The sequence below is a fragment of the Papio anubis genome, chromosome 10, assembly GCF_008728515.1.
Source record: "Papio anubis isolate 15944 chromosome 10, Panubis1.0, whole genome shotgun sequence".
Classification (NCBI taxonomy): domain Eukaryota; kingdom Metazoa; phylum Chordata; class Mammalia; order Primates; family Cercopithecidae; genus Papio; species Papio anubis.
Window position 1 is genome coordinate 37,983,584 of NC_044985.1, and position 26,131 is coordinate 38,009,714.

The 26,131-nt window shown below is 34.4% G+C and overlaps 1 protein-coding gene across 7 annotated transcripts in view; it reads left to right on the top strand.

Annotated features, from left to right (window-relative positions):
• The window catches only part of GALNT13 (polypeptide N-acetylgalactosaminyltransferase 13), a 590,308-nt gene that overhangs the window by 369,107 nt on the left and 195,070 nt on the right, over window positions 1–26,131 (top strand). For all 7 annotated transcript variants that reach the window (XM_031651262.1, XM_031651267.1, XM_031651266.1 and 4 more), the window contains 4 exons: window positions 7,554–7,720; window positions 8,200–8,407; window positions 11,099–11,269; window positions 24,517–24,634. In XM_031651262.1, coding sequence (XP_031507122.1) covers window positions 7,554–7,720; window positions 8,200–8,407; window positions 11,099–11,269; window positions 24,517–24,634 — 664 coding nt within the window. The remainder of the gene's footprint in view (window positions 1–7,553; window positions 7,721–8,199; window positions 8,408–11,098; window positions 11,270–24,516; window positions 24,635–26,131) is intronic.

The following is a 26,131-nucleotide window of genomic DNA, read 5'->3' on the forward strand; positions in this document are numbered from 1 at the left end:
TTTAAGCCTTATCATAGTTCTGATAGGTAATCTGTGTGGTTGCTGGAAGTCTCCGTCCTCAGGAACAAATGACACGATCCATATAAAACACATAGCACAATGCCTGCTATATAATTAACATATCCATAAATATTAGCCATTTATAACTGCCTCTTGTATTATGATGTTTCTTAAATCAGGGCTTGATAGATGGGAGACCTAGCCTAACTCTGGCAAGATGCAAAATTTGGCAACCAGACAGACCAATAGAGTGGAGAAAGTGGTCGAGGACAGTCCCAGTTGTGCTTAGTAGGAGGGGAGCAATATGGCAGATAGCTCATGGATGGTCAGGAGCAGGCAAGAAACAGAGATCTCAGCAAGCAGGCAAAACATGATCCTCTGGGTTCTTCCAGCTGAAAATATTAAACAGAGATTAAGGTAAGTAAGCAGAGATTAAGGTAAGTAAGCAGGAAGAGCTACCAGCAGGCCAGATAAATTTAGGATTAGGAGCTACACATGATTTAAAAGAGCTGAAAGGGAAAGAGGCAGGACCCTAACTCCATACTGCTACACTAGACAAACAGATAAAGCTTCCCTCGAGCCTAGATGGTCTAGTCACCAGATCTATTACTGAAATTTATTGGGAAATAATGAGTATAAAATGAAAGTTTGACCACAGAAATTAAAGATAAAATACAAGATACTAGAACCATGGCAATGATCAGAGTCCTACCAGCAGCATGGCTGACCCAAATAATTTTAGAGACTTTATCTGTAATATTCTGTACAGTGCTTCATACTATAAGAATATTATAGGCCGGGCGCGGTGGCTCAAGCCTGTAATCCCAGCACTTTGGGAGGCCGAGACGGGCGGATCACGAGGTCAGGAGATCGAGACCATCCTGGCTAACACCGTGAAACCCCGTCTCTACTAAAAATACAAAAAACTAGCCGGGCGAGGTGGCGGGCGCCTGTAGTCCCAGCTACTCGGGAGGCTGAGGCAGGAGAATGGCGTAAACCCGGGAGGCGGAGCTTGCAGTGAGCTGAGATCCGGCCACTGCACTCCAGCCCGGGCTACCGAGCAAGACTCCGTCTCAAAAAAAAAAAAAAAAGAATATTATAATAATAAATTCCATTCATATCATTTCATTATAATTTCATATGTTCTCCTCCAAACTTCTGCAATGTGGATATCAGAGCAGTTTTACCCTAATTTAGGTGATGACAAAACTGAAGCTTAGAAAGTTTAGTCACAGATTTTAAATGGCAGAATGGGGAGGCAACTACAGGTTTTCCAGACACAGATCTTTCTCCAATATGTCCAAATAGTAATTATGTTACTGAGGTTTGAGAGGAATGTGTTATAATTGGATGACTAGCAAACTCATTTTCATGTGATCTTTCCCTTTCCCTTCTCTATCTTTTGCTCATTTCTGGTTATAGAAAAACAAAATCAATTGAAGATATGAAAAAATGTTTTTTAAAAAGATATTTCTACACCTCTATTTCATCTTGTAATAATGCAGAGATATGACTGGGGAGTTGATCTGATAATTCATACAATATGACTCCTTATTGTGAAACTTTCATCCATTCAACCACTTATTAACAATATTTTTGTAACATGCAGAATGCTAGATTCTGGAGAGGCAGAGATAAATAAGGTGAACCTTCCTTCTGTTCTACTTTTTAAGAATCCCCTAGTCTACTGGATTCAATAGATTTATTGTGAAAGAGTATAAAAAAGTAAAAGATTAGGCATATTCAAGGTACAAGGCCAGGGAAGAGGGCTGTATATTCTAATATGGGATTAGGGAACAGTAGAGAAATTCCTTGGCTTCCTGTTCCTGTTTTGTCCAGCACTACTATGTCCCACCTGAGATTCCTATGACATATTTCCAACAGAAGCCAGGAAGTATGGGAGCATTGGAAGTACATGCTTCCCAATGACCCTCTCACTCCATCCCCACCAATAATTAGAAGAAAACAGAAGAAGCAAAGAATTGATCAGATAGCAAATACACTAAAGATGAGTACAGCATCTCCCTGGATTTTAAAATAAAGATGTTTGTAGCAGAAGAATACCAATCTGATTGTTTTAAAAATTTGAATTACTCAAGTAATTATGACACAGGAACTTACTTTTGGAAGATTTAACACATTGTAAATATAAACCAACACATAGTAACCCATGCAAAATTTAGTGCTTTATTTTACTTCCGGCCCCAAGCTGCTCAATTGTTATGAAAGAACCACTTTTTGGTTGCGCAAGTTTTCTTTGCATGGATGCATGGGAGAATGATGAAATTTCTCTCTGTGAATATGAATGTTAATGATTGGGAAACACAGAAACCACACAGAATTCTGCAATTCTCATAGCTCTTAAAAATATATAGAGGACTTGTGTTGCAAGTATTTATTTTAATTACTGTTATTAATCATCATTGACTGAGGTAGTAAAAGGCAACCACTGACTCAATGAGCAGCAATCCAACAAGTCATGCAAACTCCAGTGTTGACAGCCTTTGTCTGGAGTCCTGAATGGACTGTGTCTAACTAAATCACTGTGTAATCATGGATCCTTTGTGATTTCACATTCTCCTCTTACAGTCAATTTTTATTTCTCTGATGTGGCATGTTGTTTTCAGTAGCTTATCTGAAAACATCAATACTGTTTTGAAAGGATAAAATCAAATTGTAACAGTTTATGTTTCCATAATGTGTGCATAGCCTAGGGAAAAAGTGATAAATAGGAATACTATTTCACTGTATTGCCATGTTACAGACATTGAAAACATGATTCTGCCTCCATATTCTCTCCAAAGTAGATCAGCTGGATTTATTTTTATATATTTATAAATCAACAGCTAATGGACCATTAGAACAGCATTAGTGTACATCCAGATGACAGAAGAGATTGTAAAAGAAGTGGAGAAGACTTTATGACTTTCCCTGCTTTCATGACAGTAAATAATGTCTTCTTGCTTTTATATGACATAAAAGTAATCTTACTTTTATACGATAGAAACACAAAGAGAGATGTTAACCTCATGCATCATATTTTAAAATGTTGACGTAAGCCTAAAGGTTTTACATATTTCAAAAAGTCTATCCTTACGGTAAAGTACTTGAGTAACCATTCTCAACTTTAGCTACACATTTGAAATTCCAAAGATTTTTTAAAAATATCTTCACCTGTAGATACATTCAGACACTTTAATCAGAATCTCTGTGACAGAAACTCTCACACCTATAGTTTTTTGAGCTCATGAGATAATTCCAATGTCCAGCCAAGATTAAGAACCACAGATATATTATCATAGAATTTAAAAAAATAAACTTTCACTTCCTTGCAAGTATTACAAATTCAGCATGTCAATATAGTGTTCACTGTTGCCATGATAAAGCTTATGATTTCACTGGAATACCAGATTTCAGGTTCTTGATTTGGACATCAAGTATTCCTTTCAAATTGATGAAAATTGCTATTGCCATCTGCCACTTTTACTCTCAAAGTTAATTACATATACATTGTGCACCACAATAATGTCAATTTTTGCTAATCCCATTTAGATGTTTATGTAAAAGAAAACAAATAATAACTTCATGAGACATGTTGCTAAAAGAGTTATTTGGTCTAAATATACATAATTTCAATTAAAGCCGACATTCTATGCTTAGTTTTAATGAAGTGATCCTAGGGAAATTGATATTTCCCTATCTGATATAACGATATATACATTTGAATGCAAGATTTTGGCACATTTTAATATGCTTTATTTGTTCCTAATTTTTCCAATTAATTTTTTTACAATTAATGTCATTTAAAACTTTTGATATAGCATATAAAAGAATTTCAGGCAGAAATCATTAGTATTACTAAATTATTTTTGTTACATTATTATTACTTTATTATAGTACTGAAAGAAGTATACAGCTTGAGACTTGTATTCTGTGATGAATGACTGTTTACATAGGAAGAAGAGGAAGAATTAATTAAAATATTAGCCCTATTTTATTTTTATGCTACATTAAATAATGACAGTGGAAGTTTTCCATAAGTAAACATGATAGCTGCATTAACAGCAAACTAATTCACTATAACTTTGACACATAAAATGAATACTAACTTTGTATTCATTTGTGAGTGGATTTTTTTTTTCTTTTTTTTTTTTTTTTTTTTGAGATGGAGTCTCACTGTATTGCCCAGGCTGGAGTACAGTGGTGTGATCTCGGCTCACTGCAAACTCCTTCTGTTGGATTCACGCCATTCTCCTGCATCAGCCTCCCGAGTAGCTGGGACTACAGGCGCCTGCCACCGGGCCCGGCTAATTTTTTTTTTTTTTTTTTTGTATTTTTAGTAGAGACAAGGTTTCACCGTGTTAGCCAAGATGGTCTCAATCTCCTGACCTCTTGATCCGCCCATCTCGGCCTCCCAAAGTGCTGGGATTACAAGCGGGACCTACCGTGCCCGGCCTGTGAGTGAATTTTTTTAATCACAAAGTAAAGCTTGATAAAAATACTTTAAGATGCTGGATCGAAATATCTGCTTTTAGTTTGACATTTTAAATCATTTATTTAATTGTTGGCATTTAGTGTAACATACAAAAAATGTTGATTGAAAAAATCTTTTTTAAAAAATGATGCTGAGTAGACTTTATTGACTGTAATCCTCGAGTGAAGCCACTGGCTGTTGGCTGTTAGACTGCTTTCAGCCTGTTTTTCCAGCTATACTTCTTCGAGGAGGAGGATGATCTTTACCTTACTCTTGACTTTGCATACTGAAAGTGATTAGGTTTTTTAATGAGGCAGAAGAATGGAAATTTGAGGAAAATGGTAGAGAAAACCCTCTCATTTACCAAGATGACTTTCTAAGTTTATTTAGTGATGAGCTACTTGGAGATACAAGTCAAATGATGAAGTTCATGGAAACCTTTTGAATCTTGCCTCCAGAAGGGAAAGAGATGGCAATAAATCCAACTACTTTTCCCATGCCTTACATGTTTATTTTCCTATATGCACAGTATCTTTTGTATTCTAGATGCTTAATAAATCTTTTTTCAAGTAAATGTATGCTGGAAAATGTTGTAATTGAGGTAAATGGACATTTTTAGCTGGCTATATTACAGAAGACTTTATTGACTAGGTGATCTGTTAGATGGTTTTAAAAGATAATGAAGATCTTAACTGGCACACAATCAAATATTTATTATATGCCTTCATCTTCCACATTTTATTGTATTTTTTTTCACTCCCTTGTGAAGGAAACTAATTTCAACAATGCTGTGTTGTGTCATGCATTAAGCCAGTCATAAGTAGCAAGAGGTATCTGATTCAGTTTATATTATTGTGTTAATTATCTAGCTCTTCAGAATATTTTACATGAAAAATAACCTCAGGTGAATACACTTCTGTTACTGCTTCAGAAACCTTTTGACATTTTTTTTTATAATCTGTAATCACATTGATTTAAAATGACATGACAGAAATGCCTGAACGTTGACAAGGTGATGGGAGCAACAAACACCTGCCTGTTAAATTTGGGCTCACCACCTACAGCACCACACATATCATTGATCCAAGTGTACCTTGACTGATTACTTTAAAAGAAAAATCTGGACTTCTCTGGATTTATAAGCAAAGTCAAAAACATTTTCCAAAATATTAAGTTCTAAAACTAGTAATAATTATGGTGTGGCCCCTTACTAATCAGTGTGCACCAGGGACCAGCAGCCTCTAAATCATCTCGGAGCTTTTCAGAAATGCAGAAACTTCACCCAAGACCTAGTGAATTACAATCTGCATTTGAATGAATCTCCAGGTGATGCTGAAATGGGAAAAGTTGCCTTGTCCCCCTCACAGGGCGTGTGATGGGGCTGTGGCTTGCTTCTTCAGTGCCCCTCTGCTCCAATCTCTAGGGCAGCATATGGGCGGACTGGGCAGGTTGTGGGGCTCCGACCCCACAACAGTGTTTAGGGGTGGATGTTTACAGCTCCACCCCAGTGGGAGCGTGCTGCCGTGTGCTCTTTTAATTTTGCCGTCTACAGGCAACTCGTGTTAACCAGCTCAATTAGACCCTCTACCTTGTCACAAGAACAGAGGACTTTCTGTATCCGGGGTTTTTGCCTTGGTGTACCGGAAGAGTCAGATCACACTTGGAGAATGAGTGCAAGGTTTTATTGAGTGAAGGGTAGCTCTCAGCAGATGGGGGAGGCCAGAAAGGGGATGGAGTGAGAAGGTTTTCCCCTGGAGTTAGGCAGCTCAGCGTCCTGTGCTGTCTCCTCTGACTGCCCCAGCCAAATTCTGCCTGCCCCGACTGGTCAATGGCCTGCTGACTTGCTGATGCCTGTCGGTGCATCCCTCTCCATGTCCAGCTGCCGGTGCGTTCCCCCGCTGACGTGCTCCTCTCCACATCCAGCTGTCTGTTTCATCCAGCTGTCTGTGTCTTCTTGGGCAGATCTGCTCCTCTGGACGTCCAGCAGCTTGTGTGTCTGCCTTCTAGAGTCTGGGGGTGTCAAAAACATTTTTCAAAATATTAAGTTCTAAAACTAGTAATAATTATGGTGTAGCCCCTTACTAATCAGTGTGCACCAGGGACCAGCAGCCTCTAAATCATCTCAGAGCTTTTCAGAAATGCAGAAACTTCACCCAAGACCAAGTGAATTAGAATCTGCATTTGAATGAATCTCCAGGTGATGCTGAAATGGAGGGGGGTGGGGGCTGGTTATAGGCACAGGATGGCAGGCCAGGGTGGTCTTGGGAAATGCAACATTTGGGCAGGAAATGCCATCCTCACCCAGGGTCTGTCGGAGTGGAGCCCTAGCCAGGGACCACGCCTTCCTCTACCCAGCACTTCCCTTCCCCGCTTCCATGTCATTTAAAGGGAACATGCTCTTACCTTCCCAGCACTTCCATATCAATGACTGTGCACATTAAAGTTTGAGAAGTGCTGGTAGTCCATTCCCTTTCCTGATCTCCAAAACATAAGGAAATTTTAGAGGCCAAGATGCATTTAGTAGATTCTGAATCTAAAGGAAACCTAAATCTTTCCTTGGAAGTAGATATTGTTTATAGCATCCTCAAACGGAATTAAAAGCATACATGACTAGATTTAGAACAGAAAAATCTGTTTTACATACTTCAAAATCCTTTGGGCCCGTGGCTGTTTATGTTCCTATGACTTCTTGAGTTATATATACATTTTTATTAACAAAGAATAAAATTATATTTACTAAATGAACTCCTTTGTACCTGTTGTACCAGGTCTTTTATCAAAAGTTTCAGAATGTTATTTTATATTTCTTAGGTTTTTCTTAGACTTGTAGAAATCATGCTGCTTTGTTCTCTGCAGGAGTTAAAATAAAAATATTAGTAATTATGCATATTTAATTTTCAGAATGCCAACTGATTACTCATAGCACTTATAAAAGGGAAATGATTTTAGATATTCATAAAACATTTCCTTAGTAAGGGGCTTTCAAGTTTGAAGTTGTGTTATTACGGATATTTCTTTTTATAATAATCAGGATAAAAAAATGCATTTATTAAGATCCCTCTTCTTTCCTCTTTTTCAGATGTAAGACAAAAGTCTACCCTGATGAACTTCCAAACACAAGTGTAGTCATTGTGTTTCATAATGAAGCTTGGAGCACTCTCCTTAGAACTGTTTACAGTGTGATAAATCGTTCCCCACACTATCTACTCTCTGAGGTCATCTTGGTAGATGATGCCAGTGAAAGAGGTACAAGCTGTTTTTGTTTGTTTGTTTGTTTGTTTGTATTAGAAAGCTTTATTATGGCCAAAAAGATAACTAGGCAATTATCTATATTTGCATTATAATTTTACTAGCCCTGCCATAGCCTATCAAATTCTCATCAATAACCTCATTAATGCCAACTCTAGAAGGAAATAACTAATTCTTTCACTTTCTCTCATGATTCTATATGGTTCTTACTAACCTAAAAATTCAGCCAAAATGACTTTCAATAATATATCTTTTTTTCCAACTCAATTGATTATATTATTGAGCATTCATGTGATTTTATGGATACATGACATTAATTAACTAATGAAATCTCTATTATTTTATATCTAAGGCAAAAAATACTGATAGGAATTGGCCACCATTTCTGTGTGTTAAATTTCCATCTTGGTAGTATCTCTGCTGTTTCTTAAAACAGTTTCAAAAATGTTTCTTATAAATTCTTTTACATGTTACAGATTTTCTCAAGTTGACCTTAGAGAATTATGTGAAAAATTTAGAAGTGCCAGTAAAAATTATTAGGATGGAAGAACGCTCTGGGTTAATACGTGCCCGTCTTCGAGGAGCAGCCGCTTCAAAAGGGCAGGTCATAACTTTTCTTGATGCACACTGTGAATGTACGTTAGGATGGCTGGAGCCTTTGCTGGCAAGAATAAAGGAAGACAGGTAAGAATTTATGTGTTATGTCTGCCTGGGTTATGACTGAACCTCTTAGGACAGTTCCAGATGTCCATCAGAATTTGTCTTCCACGTTCCTATTTTTAGAAGGCTTATTTTATAGCTTTTCTTAAAAGCAGGTTTTCCCACTTGCTTGATAAATAAGACTGCTGTATTCATGCTGGACATAGATAGTTGACTAAGAAATAGTGAAACAATTCAAGTTATAAAAAACATGTTAAATTACTTTTTAGGTGAAGGAATTAAATATAATCTAAAATAGTATAATTGTGTTATAAAGCACATTTTCAAAGCACCTTTTCGTGTTCTCACAACTACCCTGTGAGGTAAGTACTGTAGATATTCTTATCTATAACTCATAATGGGGAGGAACTAAGAAGCTACATCTAACTTGCTCCAGTCATTGGAAGTGCTGGGAACAATTCAGCTCTTTCCAGTTCTCTGCCAGTGTTCTCTAAACTACACGAGCACCCTTAGTCAGTCTAGTTCAAATTCACCTGGAATGTCTTAAAAATGCACACACATACATGCACACACACAGCACTGAAAATAATTATAATTTAAAAAAGGAAACGTAAGAGCACAGCTATACGAATATGTTTAATTATTTCAACAATATTGTCACCTTATACATATACATTTTGAAATCTGGAAAATTGAATAAATAGCACTTTATAGAAATTAAGAATCCTTATACATACCTGCAGTTCCTTCTGTTGTTGATGAAGTACAAGCGTTCTTTTTGCAATTATTTATAAACACTGGTGATAAGAGAGTATAATTTCTAAATACCTAGTGAAGATAACTAACATTGAATGCTATCTGATACAATAACAAAACATTACATAACACCTTACTTGCATAGTCATTTCATCTATAGTAGAAAAGTCCTTCTAGAATTGACATTTTTAATTAGACACTCCAGATAGGAACTACTTAGTCTGAGCTAGTCCAGCCACATCACTTAAACAGCAGGATTTGGTACTTGCCAGGAAGATGGATGGAAGCTGTCAGTAAAATGAAGCACAACAGTTGAAGAAAGCGGTAGGAACCTTTTAGTCCATAGAGTGTTGTACATGGCTAATAACATTTTTCCACTCTGTGTATTGTGCAGTACCCACAGGACAATAAGACTGGCAAAGTAAAATGAACTTAAAAATGAATTTCCTGGCAAATTTTGGTATATTATGCTGTTTTTTTTTTACACACGTGTTTCATATTCAACTCAATGTGCTTTTAATATTTCAATATGGTCATGCATAGGCTATTTTTTGTTTGATCTAACAACATAATTACACTGTATTTGCATATGATGAACCCTATTATATTGTCCTGATTATAAATTTGAAAACTACCCTAAATAGATAGTCTGTTCAAGGTTTTTAGACCTAATTTCTTCTCCTCACAAGTTAAATCATTAAATCTAATAAAGGAAGTGAGAAAAATATTGATTTTTCTGGGGTCCAGAGTCACCAAGAAGCTTTCCCAAGGCTACAGGAGTCTCGTTGATTGCAGATAAGTTGAAGCTCTGGTCAATTTTGTGGAATATAAGACCTTAATTGAAAATGAGTATTGGTGAAACTGGTGTTACAAAACAAGTAAATAATGGACATTTGTGTGCTTTTTATATCTGGAGATGATTCAGAAGCCTATTTGTATATTTACCTTCTACCAAATATGAAAAACCAACTCTGGTCTTCAGAATTAGCTACAACCAGTACGATTTGAGTAGGCCTGAATGTTTACTTGTGGAAATCACAGAAGTTTCATCCCATAATAAAATAAATGGACAGGGGTTAGATCAAGAATTAGAGAAGGCACAACATGGATTAAAAGTGTACCTAATGATTTTCCCAAATGAAATTTTCTACCATAGAAAGTTACCATTAAGAACACCAACCTTTTGGCTCTTACTTTAAGAAAAATGGGATAGGCCAGGTGTGGTGGCTCACGTTTTTTTTCTGTCTCAAAAAGAAAAAAAAAAAAAAAGGATAAAACACCAGAGATTGAAGTTGCTTATCTTTCCCTATCTTAAGCTATCGTCTAGATTATAAATGTAAACTCTCAATTTGAGGACATTTTACTCAGAAATTGTCATGACCCTATCATTTTTCATAGGAAACATTTACTTATACTGACAGATTATGATTTTTATTATTGCTGTTTGTTGATTTTTGTTTGTTTTTCCTAGTAGGTGTTATCTCCATGAAGATGTCCTCAGAACTCTCTAAACTAACGTACCCTACTTGAAATGCAAACTACCAGATCTAATTTGCCATCATCCCTTCTTCCCTCCCTGAATGCTATTGCTTTTCAATGGGTTATAGCTAAAATGATACCTAATCTCAAAGCAGCTCTACTAATCATGCTGTGGGTGGAGGTTTGATGAAAAATAGACCCTGCTCATCTTGCTAAGTTAGTACTTAGAATGCATTTGGAAATAGACTTGAAGGTCAATTAGTGTATTTGATTAGATTTCAAATGATAGCATAAAGTAAACTGTAAGGAATATATATTCAAAGGAAATAATTCCATGGACTAATAGGATAAAATGAAGCTAAGGCATATTAAAGTAACAAAATAATTACATTTCATCATATCAACTGTAATCAGTTTGGAGAAGATAATGTAACATTTTAATTATCATGTGTCTATAAATTGGTTTTAATTTTTCTGCAGGAAAACGGTTGTCTGCCCTATCATTGATGTGATTAGTGATGATACTTTTGAATATATGGCTGGGTCAGACATGACTTATGGGGGTTTTAACTGGAAACTGAATTTCCGCTGGTATCCTGTTCCCCAAAGAGAAATGGACAGGAGGAAAGGAGACAGAACATTACCTGTCAGGTATGTATATCATCTCTCTTGAAGATTATGTATATTCCCATAAAAATTAAGGAATATTATAAATTTCTGTTCTAATGTTTAATTATTTAATCGTATCCTTATTATTCAATATACATATACATTATGACCCTTTACATAATCATATAAGGATCAATGACAATATTAAATCTAATTTAAATTAGTATAAGCAAACTTAAGTATTGGCAAAAATGCTAAATATCTTTTGAAGGTTTATGTATTCTTATATTCAAAATATATTTACTGTGAATTTTCTGTGTGACAGAAATGTGCTAGCCTTGACACTTCAAGTAAATGTATGTCTTACCTTAAAGTGTATGGCTTATAATAGAAATGTTCTCAAAACTGAAATAGCCAAAAATGTTTTGCTAAATATTCTAAATATATCATGTTTAAACGGCTATCTTCCTTATAGATTCCATAGGTCCATTTGGAAAATTTTAATGTATTCAAAATTTCAAAGGGTTTATTGCCCCAAATTACTTCAAATACTACTTAAGTTGAAATATTGATTAGTGAAATATGAGCTTACTTGTAATAAAAAATATCATATACATCTTGAATTGTCTGTATAAGCATTACCCACTTTATTAACACAAAAGTATCATCTTCATACTTAAACACATTGTGAACCTCTTACCTGAAACTAAAAATTGATTTCCTGAAAAATACTTGGGGAAGTATTCACTAGTTTAGTTCTTTAAAGATGAATTTGGCAAATCATCCTTCCTTTGGAACATGAGAAAAATACCCTAACATTCTAAAACCATACACTTTAAGTCCTCACTTAGCATTGTAAATGGGTTCTTGGAAACTGCTACTTTAAACAAAATAACGAAAAACACTGTCATCAATTTTATAATGGAGGGACATTGAACTAAGGGATGTTACTTGGGGACCTTTTGTTTGTCATTTCACTTAAAGTCACAATAGCATTAAGTGAAGCCTTACTGTATGTAAAATCCATGATCTGAACAAGAATGTCTGGGAACCTACTGAAGGGATGAGTTATCTATTGTCACCTACTTAATTATATAATGAATTAATTGAAATTAAACTCTAAAAATTGGCTAATGGAGGAGAGTGGCTAAAGTTATTTGTTACTGAACAATTAAATATTAGAGATGTTAACTTCTAAAGGAGATCTATTATATCAAAGAGAAAAATAAAATGTGACTTCTAACATTTGCATAAAGTCATGTAAGTTATCATGTCAATACTTAAAATGTAACTTAATAGTCTTAAGTCTTGTATAATCTTCAAATTCACCAAGTCTTATTGATACTTAACCTTTAACAAACTGGGAAAATATAGTGGCTCATGTTACCATCATTTATTAGATATTCTGTTTTCCCAAATTGTTTTCATTTAGTGTTAGCTGATATTTAAACTTTAGATCCCATGTGAAAACTATCAGAATGCTTGACCAATACACTTATATATAGATAATGTTTTTATTCATTTGAAAATGCTGTTTATAAGAAGGCATGTTTATATTCATTTAAAAAAACACATTGGCAAAAGACATGCTTTATTTATGTTCTCACAGAGTCAAACAGAAGATAACTAAGAGGTAGCCAACATTCATAGTAAGAAATTACTGATCTCATTCATAAAATAAAGATCTATGTAGAAATCAATCATTATTACTCATCTTTCATTAACTAAAACAAAAGATGAATCATCTAACTTGCTATATTTTAACCATAATTTATATGGTTGTATTACAGTAGCTTGAGAACTGGTAAAATCTCAGTACATTTTGTTTGCTTCAGTAACTGCACATCATTTTATTTTCTAACACACTGAGGAAGCTGAAGCGAGAGAAACAGAGCAACCTCAGTCTTTGCTGAAGTTTCTAGATTTTTGTGGCAAAAGGTTAATTAATTCGTGGGCTCGGTTGTAACAGCCTGCAGGTAATTTTCATCAGCATAGCTGTAATGTGAACGTTCCTTCTACTTGTAATCTATTGCTTGAAGCTGTGATCATTTTTCTCACAGTCATACAAACAGATAAATCATTCTAGATGTTGAAGATAATTTTTTTCCTACTTGATTAACAGAATTCTGAATAGCTAAAGTGATGAAAATGAAGCTGAAATTTTAGTTTTCTTAGTAGAATGCTTTATTTAAAATATCAGTTATGACAGAACTTTGTAGTCACCATAATTGGCTAGTCATCATTTAGAAATACAATCATGCAACTGCTTATGTTGAAAGCCAGGTTGAACTTGTGACCTAAATCAGTTATACTACATCTAAAGTAAAGCTTAACATGGTGATTCTTATTTTTCTATTGCCAACTTCTGGGCTTTGGTATTTTCATTTTCATAATAAATGGAGTTTGTGAAATACTTGTTAATGTTCATATTATAACTATGGAATAATATACATAATTGTGAATATATCGTTTTCTTTAATCAGTAAACTTTTCTTGACATTTAATAATCGAATTATATGACTTTTCAAGAATATTTCAATTATGTGTGCAACAAATAGTACCTTTTAAACTGGAGGTCATAAACTAGGAGCTTTTGTGCCAAATATTCTCTATAGAAGTGTTTTATTTGGCATACATAGTGTTTTACATTTTCAAAAATTACCAACACTTTAAAAATGAGATATTTTAAATAAAAATCTGTATTTCCATCTACTAATAAGTCAGAAGGTCTTACTACAATGGACCAGGATTCTTAACCTGGCACCATCAGGTGGAGTTTAGTAGAAACTGCCCATGTGGAAATGGCATGAAAACTTATCCCAGTCTCCACAACTTCTTCTAATTATGTTCCTGACTCTGAGGCTGAGGGTCATTTGGTATTTGTTATCATTATTGAAATTGAAGAAATATTTATCTGCACCTGTGTCTTGAGGAAAGAGGGAAAATATATTTATTGCAACAAATCCACTTTATATAATTATCTTTATTTGGCTATAATCTTTTAAAGTTTTGACGCTGGTCTTAGAGGCTATTGCCTGGGAAATGGCTGAGTTTGAAACTCATCAAGCATATCACCCCTGTAAAACTATGCATATACATTACCTAATGGAATAGGCAACTAGTAGCAAAGTTACCTGATAATGCAAATAATACTCTAGATCATTTAATTAATTTGGGGATGAGTTATGCATTTTTTCCTAACACATGCAAATGGGAGGTGATTTGGTTTAGGCTATTGAAATAAGTTTGATTCCATACAAAAACAAACATACAAACTGTTCTATTTGTATTCCATGCATACAAACTGTTAGGCACTGTGCTAAGTTCCTCACATACAAACATGGATAAGGCAACCTATGCTGTCAAGTTGCTCACTGTCTGGCACTGGCCACAGGTATGCTGGATGAGGGAAAGAGTCTAGTGTAAATGGTCCAAGTGTGGATGTACAGGAATAATTATGTCTACAACTAAAGTGGTGTGGACCTCTAGAAATGAGCCTGGCTTAAGTCTTATTGATTGCTTTAGTCTCTTAATTATGCCCTGTAAGTGAACCTCAAATAATTATAAAGATATTCATTTCCACTTTAATTTCACACTGATTAAAATAGATTTTTAAAATTAAAAACCTATTGGTAATTTCCAAGTGAATTTAACTTTTTTTACCCTTCACATCTTACCTTATGGACTTTTTTACATTTAATCATCATTAATATTTTTAATATGACTGCCTTCATTTTTACTTCAAGTGCCATATTGAGTATACTTCTAAAGTAAAACAAAAGAGTTTTAGATGTTCTTTTAATTCTGATATAGTAATAAATCAAATGTAAATATTATTGATTTTTATTTCAGACCTATTATACCTAATCTTATATTCCTTTTTATTAGCATACACTTTATTTCATGCATTTATTTTTCACTCAATTAGAATTAGGAGTTTATGAAGATCAAATAAATCAAGTAACATCATTAGTATCTCTGATTATAATTGTGAAAAACTCATGGAATGTTCACATATATTATCTCCTCTATCATTCTAGTGTGATCATAGAAGAAGCATCGAAACTAGCCTTCGAGGATCTGGTTTTATTTCAAGCTCCTCCAATTAAGAAATTACCTAGTCTTCACAACTATAAAATGGAAAATTATTCTCCCTACTTTGCTTAACTCATGAAGTGCTATAAAATATTGAAATGAGCAATGTCCTTGATATGAATTAGATTTTAAACTTATATCTGATAATGTAACATATAGATATTGCAAAATAAATGTGACAAGTACCTAAAAGGATAAAGAAGCAGAACACCAATGAGCCACCTCTTTTTGAATTTGGTTGTATTTTCTTCGAAGGCTTTTCTATTCAATTTTTCTACAATGTAAAAGTTGATATATCATCAATATTTTTCTATGCCATTAATTTTCCCCCCATAGGTTTTAATGGCTGCTAATGTCTCAATTACTGAAGATGTTTCCCTATATTTTTTTTGTTGACTAAAGTTCATCAAGAGTTTGTTTGCACTTTAATTTTTTTATCAATTGTTTCTTCTTCACCTAGTTTTTGCATACAAAGTGATTGCTTTAGAATTATGCATTTGAACATGAAATTTATTTTAATATTCCTGATGCCTTCTGCCAATTTAATTCCTTCCCAAAAATATTATCACTGAATCAATTTATAATTTCACTAGTAAGTATAATAAATTAAAAACACAAATGTTACTCTTCAAAATCTTATACAAATATAAGACGAAGTTTCTTATGTTTAATAGTAACAATTTACTTCTTAATTTTTATCAGATTGTATTACACTTTCCTCAATCCAACCATAATATATGTTCGAATTGGAGGAAAGAAACAGAAATAGATACCACGAAAGCCTTTAAAACACTTCTATAAAATGAAAGATATGAAAACAACAGCACAGGGAAAGGTCAACATTGTGAGCAGAACAAAGACTGAAAGAAAGAACTAACTTTGGAATGCTCAACTAGTAATGCTCTTGCTTACCCCTGTTAAAATCTAATGTATGTTGATTGAGAGAAGTAAAAAATTCTCTCCTCAAATAAAAATATTTGAATCTATATTCTATGAAAAAGAAGAGTACTTTTGTATTGTATTACTTTCGAATAGCTTAGGGGATAATTTGCAAGACTTTCTTAGCAACATGTTGGGATAAGAAAACTAGGGTAATAGAGTGGTAAGTTAAATATTACATTTATATACTGAATAATTTTATCACGTTAACCAAAATATTTTACGACATCTGACCCCAGCTGGCCCCATTGTTTATTTTGATCCCTCGTAAGCATGAAATGAAAGTAAAATGAAAGATTAAAATTTGCACCAATTACTCTACATCCTTGTGGAAGCTTAGGGTTTTATCAGGTCCTAGGAATTATTAAAAAGGACTTAGGGGAAAAAAATAACTACTCCTTTATTGGAAATATAGATTAAAGCAGGCACAGGTTAAAGTATTTGATTCCCATGCTTGTTGGTAAGTAGGTTCTTTGGCAGCAAAACAAATCATTTGCCCATACTAAGCAAAACATTGTATTTTTCTTATTCCTTAAAAATAACACAAATTATTTGTGTTCCATTTTGTGTTCCACTAAAATCCTGCAGAAACACAAATTGTTTCTGCAGGATTTTAGTACGCTTCCATGTCCAGAGCCTAAGCCAGCATAAACTCTTAAAGTAATAGTTTCTTCTCTAGAGAAAACCACATCTTCATACCCAAACATAGGTTCAGATGATTGTAATAGTGTGTGGTATCCACCAAACTTCCCATTTTTAGTTGTAAAAACTTTAATTACATTCAGCATTTAATTATTCATCACTCTGATAGAAGAGCATTTGTGCCTCTGCTTCCTTTCTCTTTCCTCTGCTTTCTATTTTGGTTATACTGCATAGAATATGCAAGAAAGGAGAGAAACTCTTAGCATTTCATTTCCTTTGGGTTCCTAAACCTGCAAAATGGTTAACCCAATAAAGCCATTCGATTTTATAGTTAAAAAAAAATCAGATGTATGTGAAGATTTCAGCTATTCATGCCCATATTTGTAAATGTAAAAAAAAAAAAAAAAAAAAAACCCTCATTTTTATTACTTATCTTTATTAATTTTATAATCTATGGAAAATGTAATTAACACAAATCTAAATACTAACAGTGTAGATATTGTGTTATTTGAACATATAAATAATAGCCTAGAACTCATCTGTAGTCTCTCAAACATTCTTAGGAGTTTTTCTCCAAGGCCCTTGATTATTTGCAAGTAAGATTAAACAGAATCCTGATGTATCAAAAGAAAAAAATAGAAGGAATGGTGTTTCAAAACTTTAAGAGAAATTGTTTCTGAAGGGCAGTCCAAAAATTCACGGGAAAACATGGTACATAAACATGGAGCCTGAAATCAAGAAAAATGTATTATTTTATGTTGTTGTTATTATTATTGTTGTTGTTGTTGTTTTGAGACGGAGTCTCGCTCTGTCGCCCAGGATGGAGTGCAGTGGCGCGACCTTGGCTCACTGCAAACTCCGCCTCCCGGGTTCCCACCATTCTCCTGCCTCAGCCTCCAGAGTAGCTGGGACTACAGGCGCCCGCCACCATGCCAGATTAATTTTTTTGTATTTTTAGTAGAGATGGGGTTTCACCATGTTAGCCAGGATGGCCTTGATCTCCTGACCTCGTGATCCACCCGCCTCGGCCTCTCAAAGTGCTGGGATTACAGGCGTGAACAACCGTGCCCAGCCAGGAAAAATGTATTTCTAGTTACCCCAAATCTTTTGCTGTATAAGGTATATGGACAAATGGAAAGATGATTGATAGATAGATAGATAGATAGATAGATAGATAGATAGATAGATAGATAGACAGATAGATAGGAAAGAAAGAAAAAGAAAGATGACTTTTTTATCCATGCTACCAATTAGTTAGGGGTCCTTGAACAAGTCACTTAAACACATTGCAACTAAATTTTTTGACCAAAACTGTAGGGATTTTAGAGCTCTGAAATATTACATATCTGAAAATTATTTGGACCCAGAAAACAATAAAAATGAAGCGATTTATAATCTTGGTAAACAGAGATGTTTCCCCTGTTTTTATAGATAATATCTAAAATGTATACTATAAGCTTTGTGCTGGTATTGTTTCAAGAGTGTTACATATATCTAGCTATGAAGTCCAGACTTCTAACAACTAAATTTGGCTGCCTCTTGGGGTCTCCTTCCCGGGGTGATTATCCTAGCGTGAAATACAGGATATATTGTCTTCTTGGTGAAAATACAGACATTACATTTTAGCATTACTAAATAATTAAATGTATTCTGTCACAATTTCTATTGATTTGCCAACTTCTGGTGAAAAACCCCAGCATTTTTCCATATCAAATGCATATTTTTTGAGACCTTTACTATTTTACATAGTTACAAATCTTCATATCTTAAATTCTAAAATACTATCAGAAACTGGGCACTGTGGCACGTATCTGTCATCCTATCTGAGACAGGAAGATTGCTGGAGGTCAAGAGTTCAGGATTATTCTGGGCAATAATAGTGAGACCCAGTCTCAAAGTATAACTAAATACATAAATAAATAAAATACTATCAAATTCAACCCCTAAAACTCCTATTAAATGATAGAGCCTTTGAAAATCTTGGAATTAGTGAAGTCATCTTTGTTACTCATCAATTTAGCAGGTGCGAGCAAAGAACATTTTTGGAATTTCAGAAATAAAATTGCAGATAATTTTAACTTTCAAATAGATTGTTCTGTGGCTATAGGGATACATTACTCATTTGTTTGTTTATTCAGTAAATATCCATCAATAGTCTAATACTATTATTATTATGTTATTTATTATTATTATTATTATTATTATTATTATTATTATTATTATTTTTTGAGACAGAGTCCCCCTCTGTCACCCAGGCTGGAGTGCAGTGGCACAATCTCGGCTCACTGCAAGCTCTGCCTCCCGGGTTCAAGCTATTCTCCTGCCTCAGCCTCCGGAGTAGCCGGGACTACAGTCATCAGCCACCAGGCCCGGCTAATTTTTTTTTTTTTTTTTTTGTATTTTTTAGTAGAGATGGAGTTTCACCGTGTTAGCAAGGATGGTCTTGATCTCCTGACCTCATAATCCACCTGCCTTGGCCTCCCAAAGTGCTGGGATTCCAGGCGTGAGCCACCATGCCTGGAATCTATTAAATAGTCTAATACTATTAAACCAATGTATTGGATATGCTTATAGAAGTGGTGAAATGTGCATAGAAATAAATATAATACTATATACAATAGGAATTGGCCGGTTCCTTGAGATAGACAGTGATAAGGGCTTATAGAAGAAGGTGGAAGGAGAAGAATATGTCTTCATTGAGGGAGCAGGGGGCAGGGGCAGTGTTGTTGAAGGTAGGATGCCTAGAGTGTATAGCATTTGTATTAGCCTAAGAATAATCAAGTTTGAACGTACAAGGGGAGTTTTCAAAGAAAAATCCAGGTAACCAATGGATGTGAACAAATATACTGAGGTACAAAAACGTAAAGCATTTACCAGTAACAGCTAAACAGTTTACATGCAGGCAAATAGTTAAAAGGGGTTGGGAGGAGCTCATTGGGTAGTGCTAGATTAATGATGCCAGGATAAGAAGCTAGAATTTATTTCCTTAACATAGATTTTTGAACATCTGGTTAACATTTTTAGAGGAGCATTGATTTAGAGAAATTATTCTGGCTATGATTTTTAGGACAAATTTCAGAAGCAGAAGAATCTAGAGGCATCCAGATCCTCTCAGCATCTAAGCATCTTAGCATCTAAGAGGACCCCATTATTAGCAAACATAGAAGATAAAAGTAGTCACTATGATAACAGAGATGAGTCAAAAATACTTCAGAAGAAAAAGAAGTCTTTTGGAAATAATTGAATTAGGCACAAAAAGAATGTGATTTTTCATTTTATACTAAGAGACTGGAAAGAAATATAAGACATTAAAAGAGAAGCAGATGAGTAACAAATTTTCAGGTCTATGATATATACACTGAACAGAGTCAATGGAGTTTTTTGAAGGAATCATCTAGTGAGTAACTGCAAAAGCACAACTTATGCAGAGGAAACAAGTATGAAAACACAGATTAAGAGTGAACCACAGAGGTGACAGTGAAAGGTATGTGATGGATGATCTTATCTTACCCAGACAAAGAGCACAGAAAGAGAAAAGTGCCTCTGAGAGACCCTTGGGAGGACTACATTTCAGATGAGAGAAGAAATTATTAAATGCATATATCCACAAAATAATATTATGATGGTATATTGGACCCACCTGATAGATACGAAATTAAGAGCTTGTCCAAAGTCTGATAGGAAGGAAAAAGGAGAGGAAGGGGGTATCAATAAGAATCACAAAATTAACAGTCAAAATAGTAGAAGGGAAACCTCTACAGGACAATGCAATGGGAACTAGAAATGAAAATAATTTCAAGCAGGAAGGCTGATGAATTGTACTATATACTTTCAGAGGAAAAAGTTAAAGACAGGTTATTGGAGTTCAGAATCAATGGGGACCTTTCAGAAAGAAGTTAATGTAGAGGTGGGAGCAAGATCTAGCTTCTAGTTAGAAGGTCAAAAGTTGTTAAGGGAGTATGTAGAAATTATCCTTTCAAGAAGGTTACCAGTGAAGGGAATAGAAAATATATGTCCCTAGTTTAAAAGAGTAGTAAGGTGGAATGAAAATGTTTTTTGGTTTAGGATAGAACTTAATTCAGCAGGCTTGTAAGCTCAAGGGACCAATCTAGAAATCAAAGGCATAAAACATAAATGTTAATAGTCAATGAGCAAGGGCCTGAAAGAGTAGTCAGGAGAGAGTCTGTTGAGGCCACAAGCATGAATGCTAGCCGACAAGGAGAGGAAAAGAGGTATTCTTTTCCATGAGACAAGAGGAGAGAGGAGGCCATGAGGAAGACACATTTTTAAACACATTGAGCTAGAGATTGAAGGAGTTTAGATTTCATGATTGAAAGAGTTTAGATTTCCTGCATTTCCTTCATCCCCAGGTTGTTGAGAAGAGTCCAAAGCTTTTGGAAAAGACTCAGGCCAAATGTGGTGACTAACACCTGTAATCCCAGCACTTTGAGAGGCCAAGATGGGCAGGTCATTTGAGCCCAAGAGTTCAAGAACAGCCTGAGCAACATGGCAAAACCCGGTCTCTACAAAAAATACAAAAAGATAGCTCAGTGTGGTGGTGCATGCCTGTAGTCCCAGCTACTCTGGAGGCTGAGGTTGGAGAATCACCTGAGCCTGGGAAGTCGAGGCTGCACCACTCACTCTAGCCTAGTCAGAGTGAGACCCTGTCTCAAAAAAGAAAAAAAAACTCAGTTAAAAATAAGACAGGTAAACAAATAAACATAGATAGCAGGATTGTTAGCAGTTTGTGAATTAAGCAGAGAATCAATAATGTGGACTTGTCCTATAACCAGTTAACCACATCTTATTACTCTTCCAGTGTCTTAATAGCAGAAGTAAATGAAGTGAAAGGTAAATTCACCCAAGCACCAAAATTAAAGAAAAAAAAAGAGAGATAATTGGAAATTGCAGAAAAGCAAGCACAGAGAACCAAGATTCCTAAGCTAGTGTTTTGCTGACATGGCAGAGCCTTGGAAATCGGTTGGGAGAAGGGAAGAAGAAATTCCTGAAAGTTGTTATTAATGTGAGACTAGGGATTAACTAAGGAACCATAATCACTGATGAAGGATAAAATGACTTCTTACGAAAACAGGAGGAGTTAAAGAGTAAGAAATGATGCTCTGAGGCAGATTTCAGTCAACATCTTGGATATGAGGTAGTTCCAAATGGTTTTGAAACCTAAAGTGAGGGTATATATAGAGAGAGGAGCCCAAGTCAAGTGAAGGACAGCAAGGATTTTCCTTAAATGATTAACATCAATAACAACAACAAAGATGAATTACCTACCCTGTTGATTATGTGTTAGGAACTGTGTTAAGTGCTTTACTTCTGTTAACTCAGTTCATCTTTCCTACTTACTATGTGTGGTAGGTAGTGTTCACAGTCATTGAGCTGACTATTCCCCTCTTGTTCAATTGATTAAATTGGTTGTTTGGTTGTATAGACACAACCTTGAAAAGCAAATAATTTCAGCTAATTTAACCATAATCAAGATTTTTCATTTTCTAGATGCTCTGAACACTTAAAGTTTACATAGGCATATGTAAATATTTTATTAAGTATATTACAGGACAGTTAACTTAGAACAGAACGTGTTGCATAACATTGGCTATGGCTATAGGTATTAAACATCGTAAGGCACAATCTCCTATCTGAGAGAGCTAACTGATATTGCAAACCCAAAAATCTGTCCAGGAGTATCTGTCTTCAGAAAATACAGGAGTTTCTTGAAGAATTGTAATTTTATCTTATTATTTTTATTATTTGCAAGCATAAGTAAAAATTATTTGAGTCATTTTCAATAGCATAGTTTATTTTTAGCCACTTACACATTTATCATATATAAGGATGATGACCAACTGTAAGATGAAATTCAATATGTGTTATTTAAATTAAAATGTGCCAGTACTTTATCAGTAAGTAGATAAGTAGATAGGCACTCTGAACTGATCATTAAAAATGCATCACTTAACAATATTAAGCATTTGGTTGCATTATGATAGGATAATTGCAGCAATTTTGGTTCCTAATTTTATCAAATAGACTCTCCAGCACTGTAATATCTTATATATTTATTGCCATAGTGTTCCAAAACCCCCATCAGGTGAGAGTCATGGCTACTTCCTAATTACCATCTGCTTAGCTTTGTTAGTGTTTCTCATTATAACTCAGAAGGTCAATGATACTGTTCATGATAGGAACCCAGCAAGATGAAAAGTAATAAAATAGCTCTGAGACTAAGCAAGGCTCTGCTACTCCAACTGATGGACAGTTAATTACCTGAGCATAAAACAGCGAGAGCACTGGGAGAAATAGAGAACTCTGCAATATGGTAGATGTCCAAGTACAATATTATTTGGTGATTTTTCAGTGAACAATTCTGTTTAATTAAAACATGAGCATAACCTTTGGCAGAGGAGAATATAATTTTGACAAAAGCAAAATATTTGGTTTTTAACAGCTTCACAGACTACTTAGATGAGCATTCCAAATCTCAGTTTCTATAGCAGTTTCTCACCCTTGGCAGTGCATTAGAATTACATAGAAACTTTACATAATACCACCATCAGCCCCCACCCCCAGCCAATTAAATCTAAATCTGTGGAGGGTGGTACTTAAGCATATCCATCTTTTTTTTAGAGGTGCCTCAGGTCCTGCTATTGTGCTTTGAAGATTGCAAACCACTATATTACAACTAACATTCAAAAGTCATCATTGCCAGTATGGATCTATTTTGTGAACAACTACAATCTTCTTTTTAACTTTTAATATACACTGCTTATATATAGAAAGATTTGTGTAGCTCACTCATTAACCATTGTCTTTAATTCATCTTTTAAATTAACAATTAACTAATCCTTTAAAAAATTCACATCTGACTTCTGAGCTCTTATAGAAGAATTAAGAACGTGAAACCAAAAGGCATTTATTCCTAGGAAAAAGTTTTAGTAGAATCCCTTCGAAGTGTCCTTTCAGACCTCTGAATAATAGAAATTCCATAAATCCTATGGGATTTATGTTTATCCGTACAATTACATGATTAATTCTATCATTTTAATTAGTAAAGAGAAGAATAAACAATTAGATGTAAAGCCCTTATGTTAAAAAATACCTTTGTAACTATCACTAGATACTTATTTTCTATAAACATTTTATAGAATTTATTTTTTTTTTCATTTTTAAATAGGCTATGGATCTCTTCATGGTAAAACCATGTCCACAGGTTTCTAGAGTTTACATATATTGTGTGACCTAAGTTCACAACTGGTAGTTTCATGACCAGCTAACCACTTCAAGGACAGTGCCAAGGGCAGAAACTTCTCTTCACTATGATTTTCAGAGGGAATATAGAAGTCCCAGTCTTCCATGGCCAGTGTCACTTTCATGTATCTATTTGATCACCTGTAAGAAAAACAAAAACTAATTTGAATTTTACAGAAAATGTGAAAAAAATGCTATTTATTAATTTTAAAACTTCTTACACCTTGACTTTATGTTTCTAGTTTGAGATTTTTTAATATTTAGAATGTCTCAAAAATATGTGCTACAGTCTCATTAAACTCCACACATTGTTTTCAAAAGATATTCTTTTCTTTTTGTTTTTTTTCAACTAGGACCCCTACTATGGCTGGTGGCCTATTTTCTATTGACAGAAACTACTTTGAAGAGATAGGAACTTACGATGCAGGAATGGATATCTGGGGTGGAGAGAATCTTGAAATGTCTTTTAGGGTAATTGCATTTTATTTTATTTTTTGACGCTGAACATACTATGCTGTAGGATGCACATACCAGACCCAGTAATTTACTGTCAAATCATTTTTGCTAAGTGATACAAATTACTGATCAATTGGTCATCTTAATACATATTTAGAAGATTTGACAGAGTCCTATTGCATGCAATATTTACTGTTAAATGGAAAATTATAGGTAATTTTTGTTTTCAAAAATAATGTTTTTATTCACAGCAAAAATACATTAGGACTTTCAATTGCTGAAATAAAGAAGGGTTTTATTTTTTAATAAAGTGTTACTCTATAAAATCACTTTGTGTTTTTGAACTGAAACTTGGAAGTATTTATGTAATCTGAATTTGCAACTACTGCCTGAGATTGTTTTCAGAAAACTTTAAGAATGAACTGTGGTCAAAGGAATTTGAATAATTCTGCAAGTAGTATGACCATTTTCACTAACATTATTGTTGGATAAATCAGTTTGAATAAAGCAAATTCATTTAATAAATGGCCTTCCAAGTAAATAAAAATTGAGGAGTAAGTCCTTACAAATTGTTATTAGGAAATGTTTAATAATAATTTAAATAATATTTAAATAATTTTTTATATTCAAAAAATAAAAAATGAAGACATAAGTTTGCTTTCATGCTAAGAAATTGATAAGCACTAACATAGTGGTTTTGTTTTTTCAAATCACTGCTTTTTTTCCTACCTAAAATTCAGTGTAAACTATTTGTGTGTGTTTTTTGTTGTTGTTGTTGTTATCACCCAGGCAGGAGTGGTACAGTGGTGCAATCAGGACTCACTGCAGCCTAGACCTCCAGGGCTCAGGTGATACCCCTACCTCAGCCACCCTGGCTGGGACTACAGGTGCACAACACTACTCCTGGCTAGTTTTTTCTTTCTTTCTTTCTTTCTTTTTTTTTTTCTACTTTTTGTAGAGACAGGGTTTTGCCATGTTGCCCAGCGTGGTCTCAAATTCCTGGGCTCAAGCAATCCACCCCCCTCTGGCTCTCAAAGTGTTGGGATTACAGGCGTGAGCCACCACACCCAGCTTCAGTGTAAAATATATGAAACATTCCATCATTTTGCCCAAAGTATTTGTACAATAAAATTATAAGAGTTTAGATATATTTATCTATGAAGTTTAAAAATTATGCCTTTTAATTTCTCATTTCAAAAGCAAAGTTTGTTTTTCATTATCATAATATAAATATGTGTGATGTTGTGTAAGAAAATGTTAAAATTTGAGAATGAGTTACCTTGAATTTCTGTACTGTAGAATTCAGTGGATCTTGGATAAATTATTTTAAAATCAGTAAGATGGCCGAGTTATATTACTATTTTGCCTGTAAACTTTCCTTTTAGCCAGATGTCTGAAACAAACCTTAGTTAATGGAATTTTGTTATTTTTGCATTTGCCTATATGCTTATATTCTCCTGAAACTTGCCAAACCAAACTCAGCACCACACTCAGGAATATCTTCTTGCCTTC